Below are 12,191 nucleotides of genomic sequence, written 5' to 3'. Positions count from 1 at the left end.
TTATTCCTGAGTAAAGAACTCTGTGGGCACATCAACACCTCCAATTAATATGCTTGAATTTATTGCACCCCCAGGTCTATATGTACACCTAGGTGAGGAGAAAATTGAACCCAGGGATGCTCCTGTCCTGCTCTGCTCCCTGCGGAAGCCAGGCTCCCCCAGGTGCCAGCTCCAGGCTGGCAAGGGACACTGGGGGCAGCTGCATGCAAGCAGGGAGCTCAAAGGGCAGCCCCAGGCTGGAAGAGGGCATGAAGGGTTAGCTCTAAACTCTAGGAGGTGGAGGAGAGCTGTCCCTGGCTCTGAGAGCAGCTCCCAGGCAGCCACGTGGAGATCAGGGTTATCCAGGAAGAAGTCATGGCCCCCTGCTGCTTGGGCTGACCAGGAACATGCATCTACACTTGCACTTTGGCTAAGTAAAGCGTGGTTTTTCAGTACACGTATCTGTTGGTACTAGCAAATGGTGCTTCAAATGAATCTACTATGCAGTAATTGCTGTGCGCATGTAGGTGGTGATACTTTACTATGCATTAAATGAGTAATACACAGTAAAGTACAGGTGTTGTTGCACCCAGTGTGTAAGAATGATACCAGCTAGGGAGTGGCAGGAGGAGGGAAAGTCATTCACCCACATTAAAGGCAGGGTATACTGCACCAGCACAGTGCTGAATATTTCAATACATAAGCATTAGTAATCACCATGTCTAAGCATGCCCACCCTATAAGGAACCATGATCTAGTGAGCCATAAAATTATTGGAAGCACTGACCCTGTGCCTGCCTGCCTTGAATATCCCACAAACTCCTCATTCTGTGCTCCAGCTTCCTGAAAATGTCAAGGCCCTGGAGTCTTCTGGCATGGTCTGTCCAATTCTTACTCTGCCCCATCTTTATTTCCATACAGTAACAAAAATGCCACTGTTGGTATGTTTTGGACTGTGGCAGTTCAGTCCTAAATTTCTTTCATTTTCTTTTATAAACTGAGTAGGTACTTGTGCAAAATATTCAACAGGGCTAAAATGGAGTGAGGTAGAGGAGTCTGACCTTTGCTTAAAGTCTGCATAAATGATTCTGCTGGGGAAGCCTTTCCTGCAAATTCTGATCCCTTCCAGCACGCCGTTACACCGCAGCTGGTGCAGCACCAGCTCATGTTCCATGGCACCTTAACGAAACACAGCAGGAATCAGTATCTTACAGTATAGCACAGAGGAGCTATATCACACTAACATGTCCTTGTACTGGAGCTTCTTACCAGGTGTTTTTGTTTCATTGGGAATGAGGCATCGTACAAAATGAGGATGAGTGCTTCTCAGATTGGACATCAGCTTGTTTAAGTTCTCCTGTGAGACCATAAGAAAAAGTTCATGTTAACCACTTTTAAATATGCCAACACACTGTTAGATGCAGTACAGTCATTATAATTATATCATAATTAGTAGTTGACCAACATCTGAAATTCAGACAAATTAACTGCCATATCTTTTGAGCAGTAGATTAACGTTGCTCTAAAAATAACTCTACTGATCCAATACGAAATGGCTGCCATGGGTGACAGAAAATGAAATGTAGTTGCTGGAAAAGAAGACATCTTTAAAATGGTCTACTCTTTTTAATAAACAGGGTAAGTAGGTAAAACATGAACTTGGGTGGAGGATTTGGGCTTGTTTTTACCCAGCACTTTGAACAGTACTTTGAATAGTCATTCGCACATAAGCAAAATACGTGCAATGTAGGTCCCAGATAAATATGTGCACTGTAGGTACCAGTCATATAAATCTGTTCAGGTTTCTGATTTGGAGCAATGCATATCCAGTTTTGCACTTCTTTATACTTGTGCAAAGTGGCACCAATGGTGGAAGGCAAAGGAGAGTTAGGACCTTTGATTGGATGGTAGAGGGAAGTGTAAGGGGCCTGAAATAATTGTTTCTGAAAGGGGGTGGAGGGGAGGGGCATTTTCAGTTCCAACATATACACTGGTTTTGTTTGTATAATTTCTGATATCAGTCCCAGAGAGAAGACAGCTTTGGTCTATAGGGGTATGCCTAGTTAGTCAATATGCTCAGTAACTTAGTGGGAAATTTATTATAGCCTTTGTTACCTCAAGGACATCACTGGCCTTTGACTAGAAAACACATTTTTAGTATTAAAGTGAGTTTTGTCACTTTATTGTCATGGAAAAAAAGATTTATAGTGAACACTGTACTGTACCCTGAAAAGAGCAGAGACAGTCTGGAAAGAAGAACCCTTCTTCTTGCCGCCCTTCTTGCCACCACCACCCTCTAAACAAGGCAAAATAAAGAAACTATTAACATTTGCAGAACACTGACATATTTGTCTTTTAAAAGGAAACAAAGACAAGGAGAATACAATTTAATATCTGGAAGTCACAGTTAGGAGAATTCAGACGGGAAATAAAATGAAACACCTTATCAAAACTCAGAACTACTTCAAGTTAAAATGTAAAGATACACTCTAATCCAACTACAATTTAAAGAGTGCAGTCATGATTCATTATGTAGTAAGAAGGAGAATAATCTTGCCTAGTGAAGGAATTGTTTGGTTAAATCCTATGGTTTGTGTTAATAGCAACAAAACCCCATCTGGCCTTAAAGTTTATACATTTATAAAAACATCCATTTTTCATTTAAAACTATACTTTTTTCTTAATTTTACAGGAAGGATCTACTATGAATTAATAAAAAACTAGTTTTACAGATATTGCTACCTTCTGCTCCACCATATGCAGCAAAGAGCAGAGCCAGTGTTTTCAGTGAAGATTTCTGGTATAACCCAATAACAGTTTCATTCAGGGGGTCCTTGTTTTTCTCAAGCCAGCCAGTGATGTTGTAGTCCACTGTGCCTGCGTAGTGCACCAGGGAGAAGTGGGCCTCAGCCTTTCCTTTGGCAGGCTTCGGTTTCTGGAAGTTGTTGGACTTGCCCAGATGCTGATCGTAGAGCTTGTTCTTGAAGGAAGTGTCAGTTGCCTTGGGGAACATGCACTCCTCTTCCAGGATGGAGAAAATACCCATGGGCTAAAAGGAACAGCAGTACAGAAAGAAAGGGAGAGAGAGATTAACAACTTGTCCCTATCCTTTTATTGTTATTTAGAAAGGATATTGCTGCAGAGGAAGTGTAGTCAACTAGAGGGAAAGTAAGCTACCCTATTTGGACTTTTGGATATAATAAAGATACAGGTCATTAAAATTCACTTCAGATGTGCTAGACAAATTTTATTATAAACTGACTGAAACAAAAAGTATTCCAAAACCTTTCAAAATCCTATTTTTGGAAGTAAGGCAGAAAGTTTCTTTTGGAATTCCAAAAATAGATAATGTATCCAATATGGAACCAGCCCTAAAGCTTATACTATCCTTTCCTTGTGTCCCTAAATTTGTGATGTGTTAGAATTACAATTCTGTCTTCTACTTTACTTATTTCTGAATGCAGACAGGTTTATAAACTATGATCAATATATTTACTTAATTATTTGGTATTTATAAAACATATTCCAGGCCTTCAAGCATGAACTTAAGTATAATTTTAACTATTTTGAACATGGAAAAGTCCTTTAGAAACCAACAAACTCTTGATCATATGATGCATAAACACCTTCTCAATGAGCTCAATGCAGGCAGCCAAGTCCATCCCAAAGTCAATGAATTCCCATTCAATCCCTTCCTTCTTGTACTCCTCCTGCTCCAGCACAAACATGTGGTGGTTGAAAAACTGTTGCAGTTTCTCATTGGTGAAGTTGATGCACAGCTGCTCCAAGCTGTTGAACTACATGAATGCAAAAAGAAAATTTAACTACTGTAAATCTTTGTTCTGTGAACTGCTAGTTTAGTTCTTCCCATAATAAACAGGAATAGCTCTATTTTCTTTTCACTGTGTCTGTGTAAATGCCCTCAGCCTCAGTGAGATACTCAGTGTTTCTGTCTGCAAGGGCCAAGAGCTTGGGAGTTCTGTTCTCAAACAGTTCTGCATTTCAGGCATAGGCTTGGCAACGTACTGCTAAGCACTGGAACCTAGGCTTGTCATGGCATTTTTCTGTGCTTTGTTTTTTACTGGCTGCTTACAGATATTAAAGAAAAAACAAAAAATAGTGCTTTACTTTAAACTTGATGTGATTCCATTCTGAGCCCAGCATATGCCCAGAAGAGGCAGTATGTTAACTGGATCCACTTCACCCGGCATCTTTATAGATTGAATACTTTAGTGGGGCTTCTTTTTATGTAGCTGTTAGATACAAGCACCCAAAAGCCCTGCTGAAGTGCCCAATCTATACAGATGCTGAGGAGCCAGGTCCAACTAATGTGCTGCTTCTTCTGGTACAGTGTGGTTTGTTTGGGTTTTTTTAGGTCTATAAGAAGCCATGGGTCTTGGCCTGCCCAAATCAGTCTAAACTCTCAGTGTTTGGGCCAACCCAACATTTCCAGACCCTCTGCCCCACTTTTTTCTGCACATTAATGATGTACCCTTTAGGTGTAAAAATTCCACCATTGCCATTAGGTACTTTTAGGCACTCTTAGAAATGTGAGAGCACATTTAATGTTGTTGTTTCTTCATATGCCATGGAAATTTGCTTTGCATCCGGCAAAGCAAAGAAAACTCTGGCTGGCATCTACTGATGCCTCTTAAGCAAGACCCAAGAAGTCATCCTCTCACTTTACTCGGCCTTTGTGAGGCTGCAGCTGGAGTACTGCATCCAGCTCTGGGCTCCACACTTTAGAAAAGGCATGGAGAAGCTTGAGCGAGTCATAGAGTTTGTTGGAGAGCCACGTGCATGATTAGAGGTCAAGAAAGCAAGCCTTATGAGGAGAGGCTGAGGCACAGGACTTTTCAACCTGGAGAAGAAAAGGCTCAGGGGTGAACTTGGTGGCAGCCTATAAGTATATAAGGGAGGTGCATCAGGAACTGGGAGAACTCTGTTTACCAGAGCACCCCAAGCAAAGACAAGGTCTAATGGTCACAAACTGCTGGAAGACAGTTTTAGACTGGACATAAGGAAAAACTACTTTACCATCTCCAGAGACTGGAATAGACTCCCCACAGAAGTGATGCAAGCACCAACTTTGGATACCTTCAAGAAATGCCTGGATGCTTATCTTGCTTGGGTCATCTAACCCCAACTGACTACCTGCTCTTTGGGAGGGGGCTGGACCCAATTATCTCATGAGGTCCCTTCCAGTCCTAATGTCTATCCAAAACCAAAGTCTTCTTGGAATCATGCTATTTCCAGGGTAGATGCACATAAAATTATATTTTTTACCAAAAGGTTAATAAAAATAAATATTGTTAAAAAATGCTCCAAGTACTTAGAACTCTTGAATGCCCCTCCCAAGAAAGTGCTAGCAAATCCCTGTTCCTTACATCAAAGATTTCAAAGCCAGCAATGTCCAGCACACCAATGAAGTACTGTCTAGGTTGCTTGGTATCCAGCTGCTGATTGATGCGAACAACCATCCACAAGAACATCTTTTCAAAGACTGCTTTGGCCAGAGCACCAACTGAATTGTACACCTAAACCAATGAGAAAAGGACTGGATTTATCATACAAAGCAGAGGAAGAAACATAGGATGCTTATGCAAACCATGATTTCTAAATCCCCAGTTGTTTGTTACCTGTTGCACTGTTTGACCTTTGATCACAAACTCATTTCCAACCTTGACTCGGGGGTAACAAAGGGCTTTAAGCAGGTCAGCTGAGTTCAGACCCATCAAGTAGGCAGCCTTGTCAGCAACTGGGCACACATGAAGAGGAATGCTTTATTAGTTTATAGAGAGATGTCTCTTTAAATAAAACAACTTGAAAAGGGTAGTATGATCTGTTTGTGTTTCCCTAGACACTATATACAGTAAAAACTGCACTAATGATGGAGCTTTAGAGTTCCATAAAATCTTCATAGTGATAGTAAAGAAAAAGGTAGGAATGTACATTAACTTTAAAAGGCATGTAAATGCTAAATGGCTTTAAAAGGAGCACTAACAATAGGGACTAGATAATGCTTAATCTGTGGTGTGGCCCTGACCACTCTGTTACTGGGGCTACAAAATGGGTAGGAGTGTAACTCAACTCACAACAAGACAAAACAATTTTTGCAGCTTGGTTGCAGCATGAAGAGCTGCAAAAGGTATTTCACAGGTATTTCACAGGTATTTCCCAGCAGCCCTGCCCCTCACTGCTGATTGGCAGAGGGGCATTGGCATTGCATTTAACTTCTTAAAAGATGGTGCTGAAACATTTTCACTTCATTGACTGTGCCTCCATTTAGTTTACATCACTAGCAGACAGTACCCGTCAATCATGTGAGCTGTGGCTGCAGTGACTGTCATGTTGATTTTGTATTGTGGTAAACACTGGGACATTCTAAAGCAACGTATTATATGACTAATAGGCAGAGGAAGGAGGTTAGGTTGATTTTCTGGGAAATCATGGCTAATGTAATATTTCCTGCTGAACATGGACAATGCTGCTTTTCATGGTTTCCACAAAAACCCTGAAGCTGCAAATTAAGTATACCCCTAAACATGGGAACCCTTGTTCCAGACTTAAGCTCAGGCATGCACATAGATGCCCAGCCACAGCGAAGCCTATCACAGAATCATAGAGAAGTAGGGCTAGAGGGGACCTCTAGAGGTCATCTAATCCAACTCCCCCTATTCAAACCACGAAGTCATCTTAAATTGTTGCTTTTGAATTTAATAATGCATTACTGCAATATTACTGGTAATATCATAAACAATCAAAAAGCTCATTCTTAAATTACCTAAACCTGGAGGGCTGGAAAACTAAGACATTAGTAAATAATAAATAAATAAATAAATACTGCATATGTGGTAGGAGTCATTTGCTGTTACAACCATGACGCCAATTCCTGATTTTTGTTTGTAAATTTGCATCCATAAAATGATATTAATGTGGATGCAGCAATTTAATACAGTTAGTTATGTTTAATTCTAAAGAAAGACCTTTTTCTGCACCTTATGTCCTCATTCACCCCAGTGCAAAACACCTACAGTAGAAATAAAGGTACATTTTTGCTGCTTTAAAAGGGCAATGGGAACTTTTGTTTGGGGGCCACAGCAGCTTTTACCATTTAACTATGATCTCTGCATGATAACTAGATAAACTGCCTTAACTTTGACATTGGAAGAAATAGGGTTAAAATTACAGTGGTTTTTTGCTATGCTTTCATTCCTCCATAAACATGTAAATCAATGGTGTTTTGGCCCATGAACCAGATCTAGCTGTGGGTCACCCCACAGTGCAGCAACCACCACACTTTACTTTCATCTGTACCTTACCAGCTACTATACTTTCATTTGTTTCTTTCTTTCTGGCTGCACATATCTGCCTTACTTGGCTGCCCCAGGGGGCCAGCTTCAAAAGGAACACTGGAAAGGACTGGATGATACCTGCCCGATGGTGTGCTGGGTAACACTCTAGACTGAGAAGGCAGATGCAGGTCCCAACTGCTGGTGGGTAAACAGACTTTAAAATATGGGTCTCTTGCTTCCTAGCTAAGTACCCTTAACCATTCAGCTACATGAACTAAAACATGCCAGAGTGCTGCTGTTAGTACTGGGCTTCTAGCCAGCTACATTTTCATGACTTATTGTCTAAAATGGGTGCATCTAGGTAGCTGTGTATGTACCTGCCCAGTGCATAGTCTTGTATGCACCCATGCTTATGTGTCCACAGTGCAGGGGTAACAGAAATGCAACCTGTGTGTAAGTGCCAAAAAAGCCATTTACATGGCTAGAAAATTGCCATCTAGGTGCATAAAAGGAACTAGAATGTTACTCTATATTATTTCAGCAGCTTATAGGAAAGAAATTCACATAATTTCACATGGAAATGGATAGAGTGCATCTTTTTGCATGTTGTTCTATCTACTGTCTATAGGAAGATAAAGAACTGTATATGCCATCCTTGCTATTTTCAAACAGTTTTATTTCTCTCTATTTCTTGTCAGCCCAACTAAACGCATATTCCTTGCTGCTGATTACTTAGGGGGAAAAAACAATATTTCATTCTTTAAATACACTAGAAAATAAAATTTCTGCATATTCCTAGTGGGGGGGGGGGGAACAATTTTTCAGGCACGTCTACTATACAAAGGAATGTGCTAAACCTTTCCCAGCAAAAAGCACTAGGTTTAGAAAAACATGACAAATACTGGATCAGTAATGTCATAAAAGCCAGATATCAAAGTTAAGCACTTATGGTGCATTCAGACAAGTGAGGAAATATGTAGTGCTGCACATGCTACACACGGAGGCATTCTCTGTGCTGCTAATTGGCAGTGCAGAGGGGGTTTTTGACACCAGGAGATCCCAGTGTAAAAAAGAACAGTACTAGAAAAAAGCAGGGTACATGTGCAGCAGCATGAACCTCCTAAAACCAGAGCCTGGCCATCTGGAGCCACACTTTAGCTGCTGGTCAGGCTTCCTGCTGCCAGATTGCCACTGCTGGAGCCATGGCAGGCCCCCACCCAGGACCCCAGGTAACACTTCTGGGGCTAGCCCAGGTGCTGGCCCCAGCCTCCCGGAGCCTACCCAGGGCAACTTGCTGTGCATCAGAGTGCATGTGCATGGTTGTTCCCAAGGGACAAGTAGCAGTGGCACAGCTGTGCTGCTGCTATTTCTCCCTGGGGAATCATCTGTGCATGGTCATCTGGGTATGCCTTTAAAGATGAGGTGGTGTAGTTGCTTCCTATTATGAAGGATGAGTTGGGAATATGTTGGAGCAGAAGGGGGTTGGGATAAGAGCCCCTTCCAACCTAGAATTTCTGGGTTAGAAGAGTGGTCAAGAAGAGAAAATATTTCATGGTATAACATAAATTATTCTTTGGAGCCACCTCCCTCTATCCCTCAAGCTCTGCCAAGATCCAGCTCAGCAGAAGTGAGCAAAATGCAAACAAAAATAAGAGCAAAATAATAATACTGATAAAATACAATTTTTGTTTGTACTCTTAAGAGGTCAGTTGCAGATTCTGCAGATACCTTCTGTGCCATCCGGTTCTGCCTGCTCCTCACGCTGCTTCTGCTTGAATTTCAAGTTTCCATGATGCATGACTGCCCCTGTGAGCTTGTAAATAGCTGTTTTTTCATCAGCATTGAACCCCAGGATATCAATGGCACTCTAGCAACAGAATCAGGAAAGTAAAGATCTTGGGTAAAATTTTTAAAAGTGATGAAGTCACTAGTGATTCTTATTCCTTGTCAGATATGGATAATGGCCTATGTGCTAACTTCTGAATGTTACTTACATCTGTAGCCATCAGTTCTTCCTGATCATCAATGCTGGCAACAGTGATCTCCCCTTGACTCACAAAAGGAAAGTCATATGGGTTGGTGGTAATCAGAAGCATCTCTGAAAACAAGGTTTAGTTTTAAGAAATGAGTTTAGTTTTAGAAACTGTGTAACAAAATTCATTCATGATCAGCTGCTATCCAGAACGTTAGTGATGCCTCTTACCAATGAGCTCTGGCTTCTTGTTGGACATGATCTGATAAAATATGTGGTAGCTTCTTTCTGCCTTGAGCTGGAATGTAACTCTAGACTTCTCCAGCAGATCTGGCAAGACCCATAAAATGCAATTAGCCACAAGAAAATAGAATGAGACTAGATAAGGAATATTGGATATGTCCAGGAAGGTGACTTACATGTTTCAATGTCAGCAGAAGCCAGCTTCCCTGTGGTGCCAAAGTGGATTCTGATGAATTTACCCTTTAAAGGAAAAAAAAAATAAGTCATTTATTTTGAAATCCTATGAGACAAACTCCAGGAGTACAGTTTTCAGAGCTGCTTTAGGTCTTAAACAAATTTTAAATCTCAGCCATGATGTATTTTATCATATTCCATCGGTGGGCTGCAGACAATTCTGATAACACTTACAAAGCGTGAGGAGTTGTCATTTCTCACAGTCTTGGCATTGCCAAAGGCCTCCAGCAGGGGGTTGGCACTGATGATTTGATCTTCAAGGGTCCCCTGCAACGAAATTGTTACTGTCAAATTCCTTTGTCAAATCATGTGCAGTTACAGAATGGAGCATTTAATTTCATCTCCAATAAATCACCTGTATTTTGCCAGGCTGCTCTTCCTTCTTTTTTTCCCCAGAAACTGCAATTGTTGCAAAGTACTGGATGACACGCTTTGTGTTCACAGTTTTTCCTGCACCAGATTCTCCACTGTCAAGCAAAACAGAGAAGCAAAAGACACATAGTCAGCCAGCTCATCCCGCTGCAGGTGGCAAAACAAAAATTAACCAGAGCAGGGGAGTAGACCTACGTGATCAAGACTGACTGATTTTCCCGATCTGTGAAAGAGAAAAAATAAAGGTGACTTTTAATATTGTTCCTGAGTACCACTGAACTTGCTGAAAACTGTGAAATGTGTGTTAGCCTGGGATTTAAAAGGCCCGAGACTACATGGCAACCAGCTTCAACTGCAAGTCCCTAGGAACTGGGCACTTCATTCTCTTAGTCCATTTTGAAGATCCCAACTGTAATTATATATACAATTATACCTAAAAATACACACACAAGTGTGTGTGTGTGTGTGTGTGTGTGTATGCTTGTATATATAATCTTATACTGATCAATAGAGCCATCATAGGACATATGACCTTCAGTTCAACTTATATGTCTATTATACCCATTTTCCTTTTACAAAATCCTCTGTGAATCTGCTTGATCTCTGCACAGCAAAGGGTTGTATAGAACGACTTTACCTTAAACTCATAGTAATTTATCACAATGCACTCATTTTGAAATGTATCTGAAAAGCATTAGCTTGTATGCTAGCCTAAGTAGTAAGACATTTGAGACTACTTTGATTCAGATAAGTTGAGTATCAAATAAGATCAGTCTGGCTTCCAAGGTATTCCAACAGATTTATAATTTATTTTCAATCTTTTTTTGTGTCCTCATTTCTGACATGAACACTTGACTCCCCTTACTAAACTAGCATTCTCTTTAAACATACTGATACAATGAGCCACTCACCAGTTAACATGAACTGATAGGCATTGTCAGAAATGGAAAAAATGTGGGGAGGGGCCTCTTGACGCTTTTTCCCCCTGTATGCAGTTACCACTTCTGGGTTGTACACTGGCAGCCACTTGTAGGGATTGACAGTGACACAGAAGAGACCTGAATAGGTCTGGGAGAAAGGTAAATAATTAGACTGATTTCCACATGGCTTAATGTACTTGCACTTTTGGAAGATTTCAACCTGTACATACATAGATCATCCAGGCTGCATAACGCTCTTTGAGGTTATACAGGACAGCCGGTTCATGGAGATGGGTCATCATAGCCATGTCCTCAATTTTATCATACTTGGGAGGATTCATTGAGAAGATTTGATCTTCCTTAACAGTGACACTCTGTGAAGGCAATTAAAGAAACAGTTTGTCTCAGTTAAGAGCACAGAGGAGGAACACAATGATACTCTTTGCTCTTTGTGTTTACTCACTTCTCCCTTTTCCGTCTTGACTGTGACCTTCCCTCCTTCCCTGCTTTGGACAGTGCCTTTCACATAGGATTCCTTAGCATGCACCACAAAGACAGATGACTTGGCATCAAAAGGCTTGTTCTGGGCCTCAATTCGCTCCTTTTCTGACTTTCGGAGATAAAGAGCAGCCGGCCCAAAGACGGCCATCTCGGCGTCGGAAGACATGGCTCCAGTGTATTGTGGGGCAGCTCAGCAATGGGTTCTGGTGGGAAGTAAACATATTACACTGATGATTCATAATGGGAATGGAAGAAACATTTTCATGTTGTTGATTTGTCTTTCAGGAGAGTTCGCAATCATGCCATTACATTTGTTGATAGGAACAGTGAAAACAAATGTCTACAGGAAGGGCCATAAGAATTGAACACCATGCTGGGAATGATGATTGTCCTTTAATATTCTAACTACTCAGTACATTTTTTACTATATGTTATTGTAATAATGAAAGAGTGGAGAGGTCACAGGAAAAGTGCATATGAGGAGAATCAGAGGACAGAGACTGTAAATTGCTAGCATTTTGATCAAGACTTCTTTTGCACTAGATAATATGCCTCCAGGTTGTCATGTATTTTAGGCTTTCCATAGATTCATATTTTAATGAATAGATTTTCATAGATTCTGTACTTCAAGGACAGAAGTGACTATTTTGATCTTCTACTTTGATCTCTTTATTA

The 12,191-nt window shown here is 40.9% G+C and overlaps 1 protein-coding gene across 1 annotated transcript in view; it reads right to left on the bottom strand.

Moving 5' to 3' along the window:
- The window catches only part of LOC109311091 (myosin-1B), a 33,585-nt gene extending 21,879 nt beyond the window's left edge, over positions 1-11,706 (bottom strand). The window contains exons 1-17 of the mRNA XM_019536532.1: positions 11,479-11,706; positions 11,246-11,389; positions 11,007-11,163; positions 10,291-10,318; positions 10,079-10,190; positions 9,898-9,990; positions 9,666-9,729; positions 9,478-9,576; positions 9,269-9,372; positions 9,003-9,141; positions 5,619-5,737; positions 5,367-5,516; positions 3,606-3,776; positions 2,722-3,028; positions 2,205-2,275; positions 1,249-1,336; positions 1,041-1,158 (exon numbers count right to left, since the gene is read on the bottom strand). Coding sequence (XP_019392077.1) covers positions 1,041-1,158; positions 1,249-1,336; positions 2,205-2,275; positions 2,722-3,028; positions 3,606-3,776; positions 5,367-5,516; positions 5,619-5,737; positions 9,003-9,141; positions 9,269-9,372; positions 9,478-9,576; positions 9,666-9,729; positions 9,898-9,990; positions 10,079-10,190; positions 10,291-10,318; positions 11,007-11,163; positions 11,246-11,389; positions 11,479-11,682 — 2,168 coding nt within the window. The 5' untranslated portion in view covers positions 11,683-11,706. The remainder of the gene's footprint in view (positions 1-1,040; positions 1,159-1,248; positions 1,337-2,204; positions 2,276-2,721; positions 3,029-3,605; positions 3,777-5,366; positions 5,517-5,618; positions 5,738-9,002; positions 9,142-9,268; positions 9,373-9,477; positions 9,577-9,665; positions 9,730-9,897; positions 9,991-10,078; positions 10,191-10,290; positions 10,319-11,006; positions 11,164-11,245; positions 11,390-11,478) is intronic.
- Positions 11,707-12,191: the final 485 nt, after the last annotated feature.

This window comes from Crocodylus porosus, unplaced genomic scaffold (genome assembly GCF_001723895.1).
Source record: "Crocodylus porosus isolate Cpor-Errol unplaced genomic scaffold, CroPor_comp1, whole genome shotgun sequence".
NCBI classification, from domain to species: Eukaryota; Metazoa; Chordata; order Crocodylia; family Crocodylidae; genus Crocodylus; species Crocodylus porosus.
This window is presented reverse-complemented; position numbering and strand designations above follow the sequence as displayed.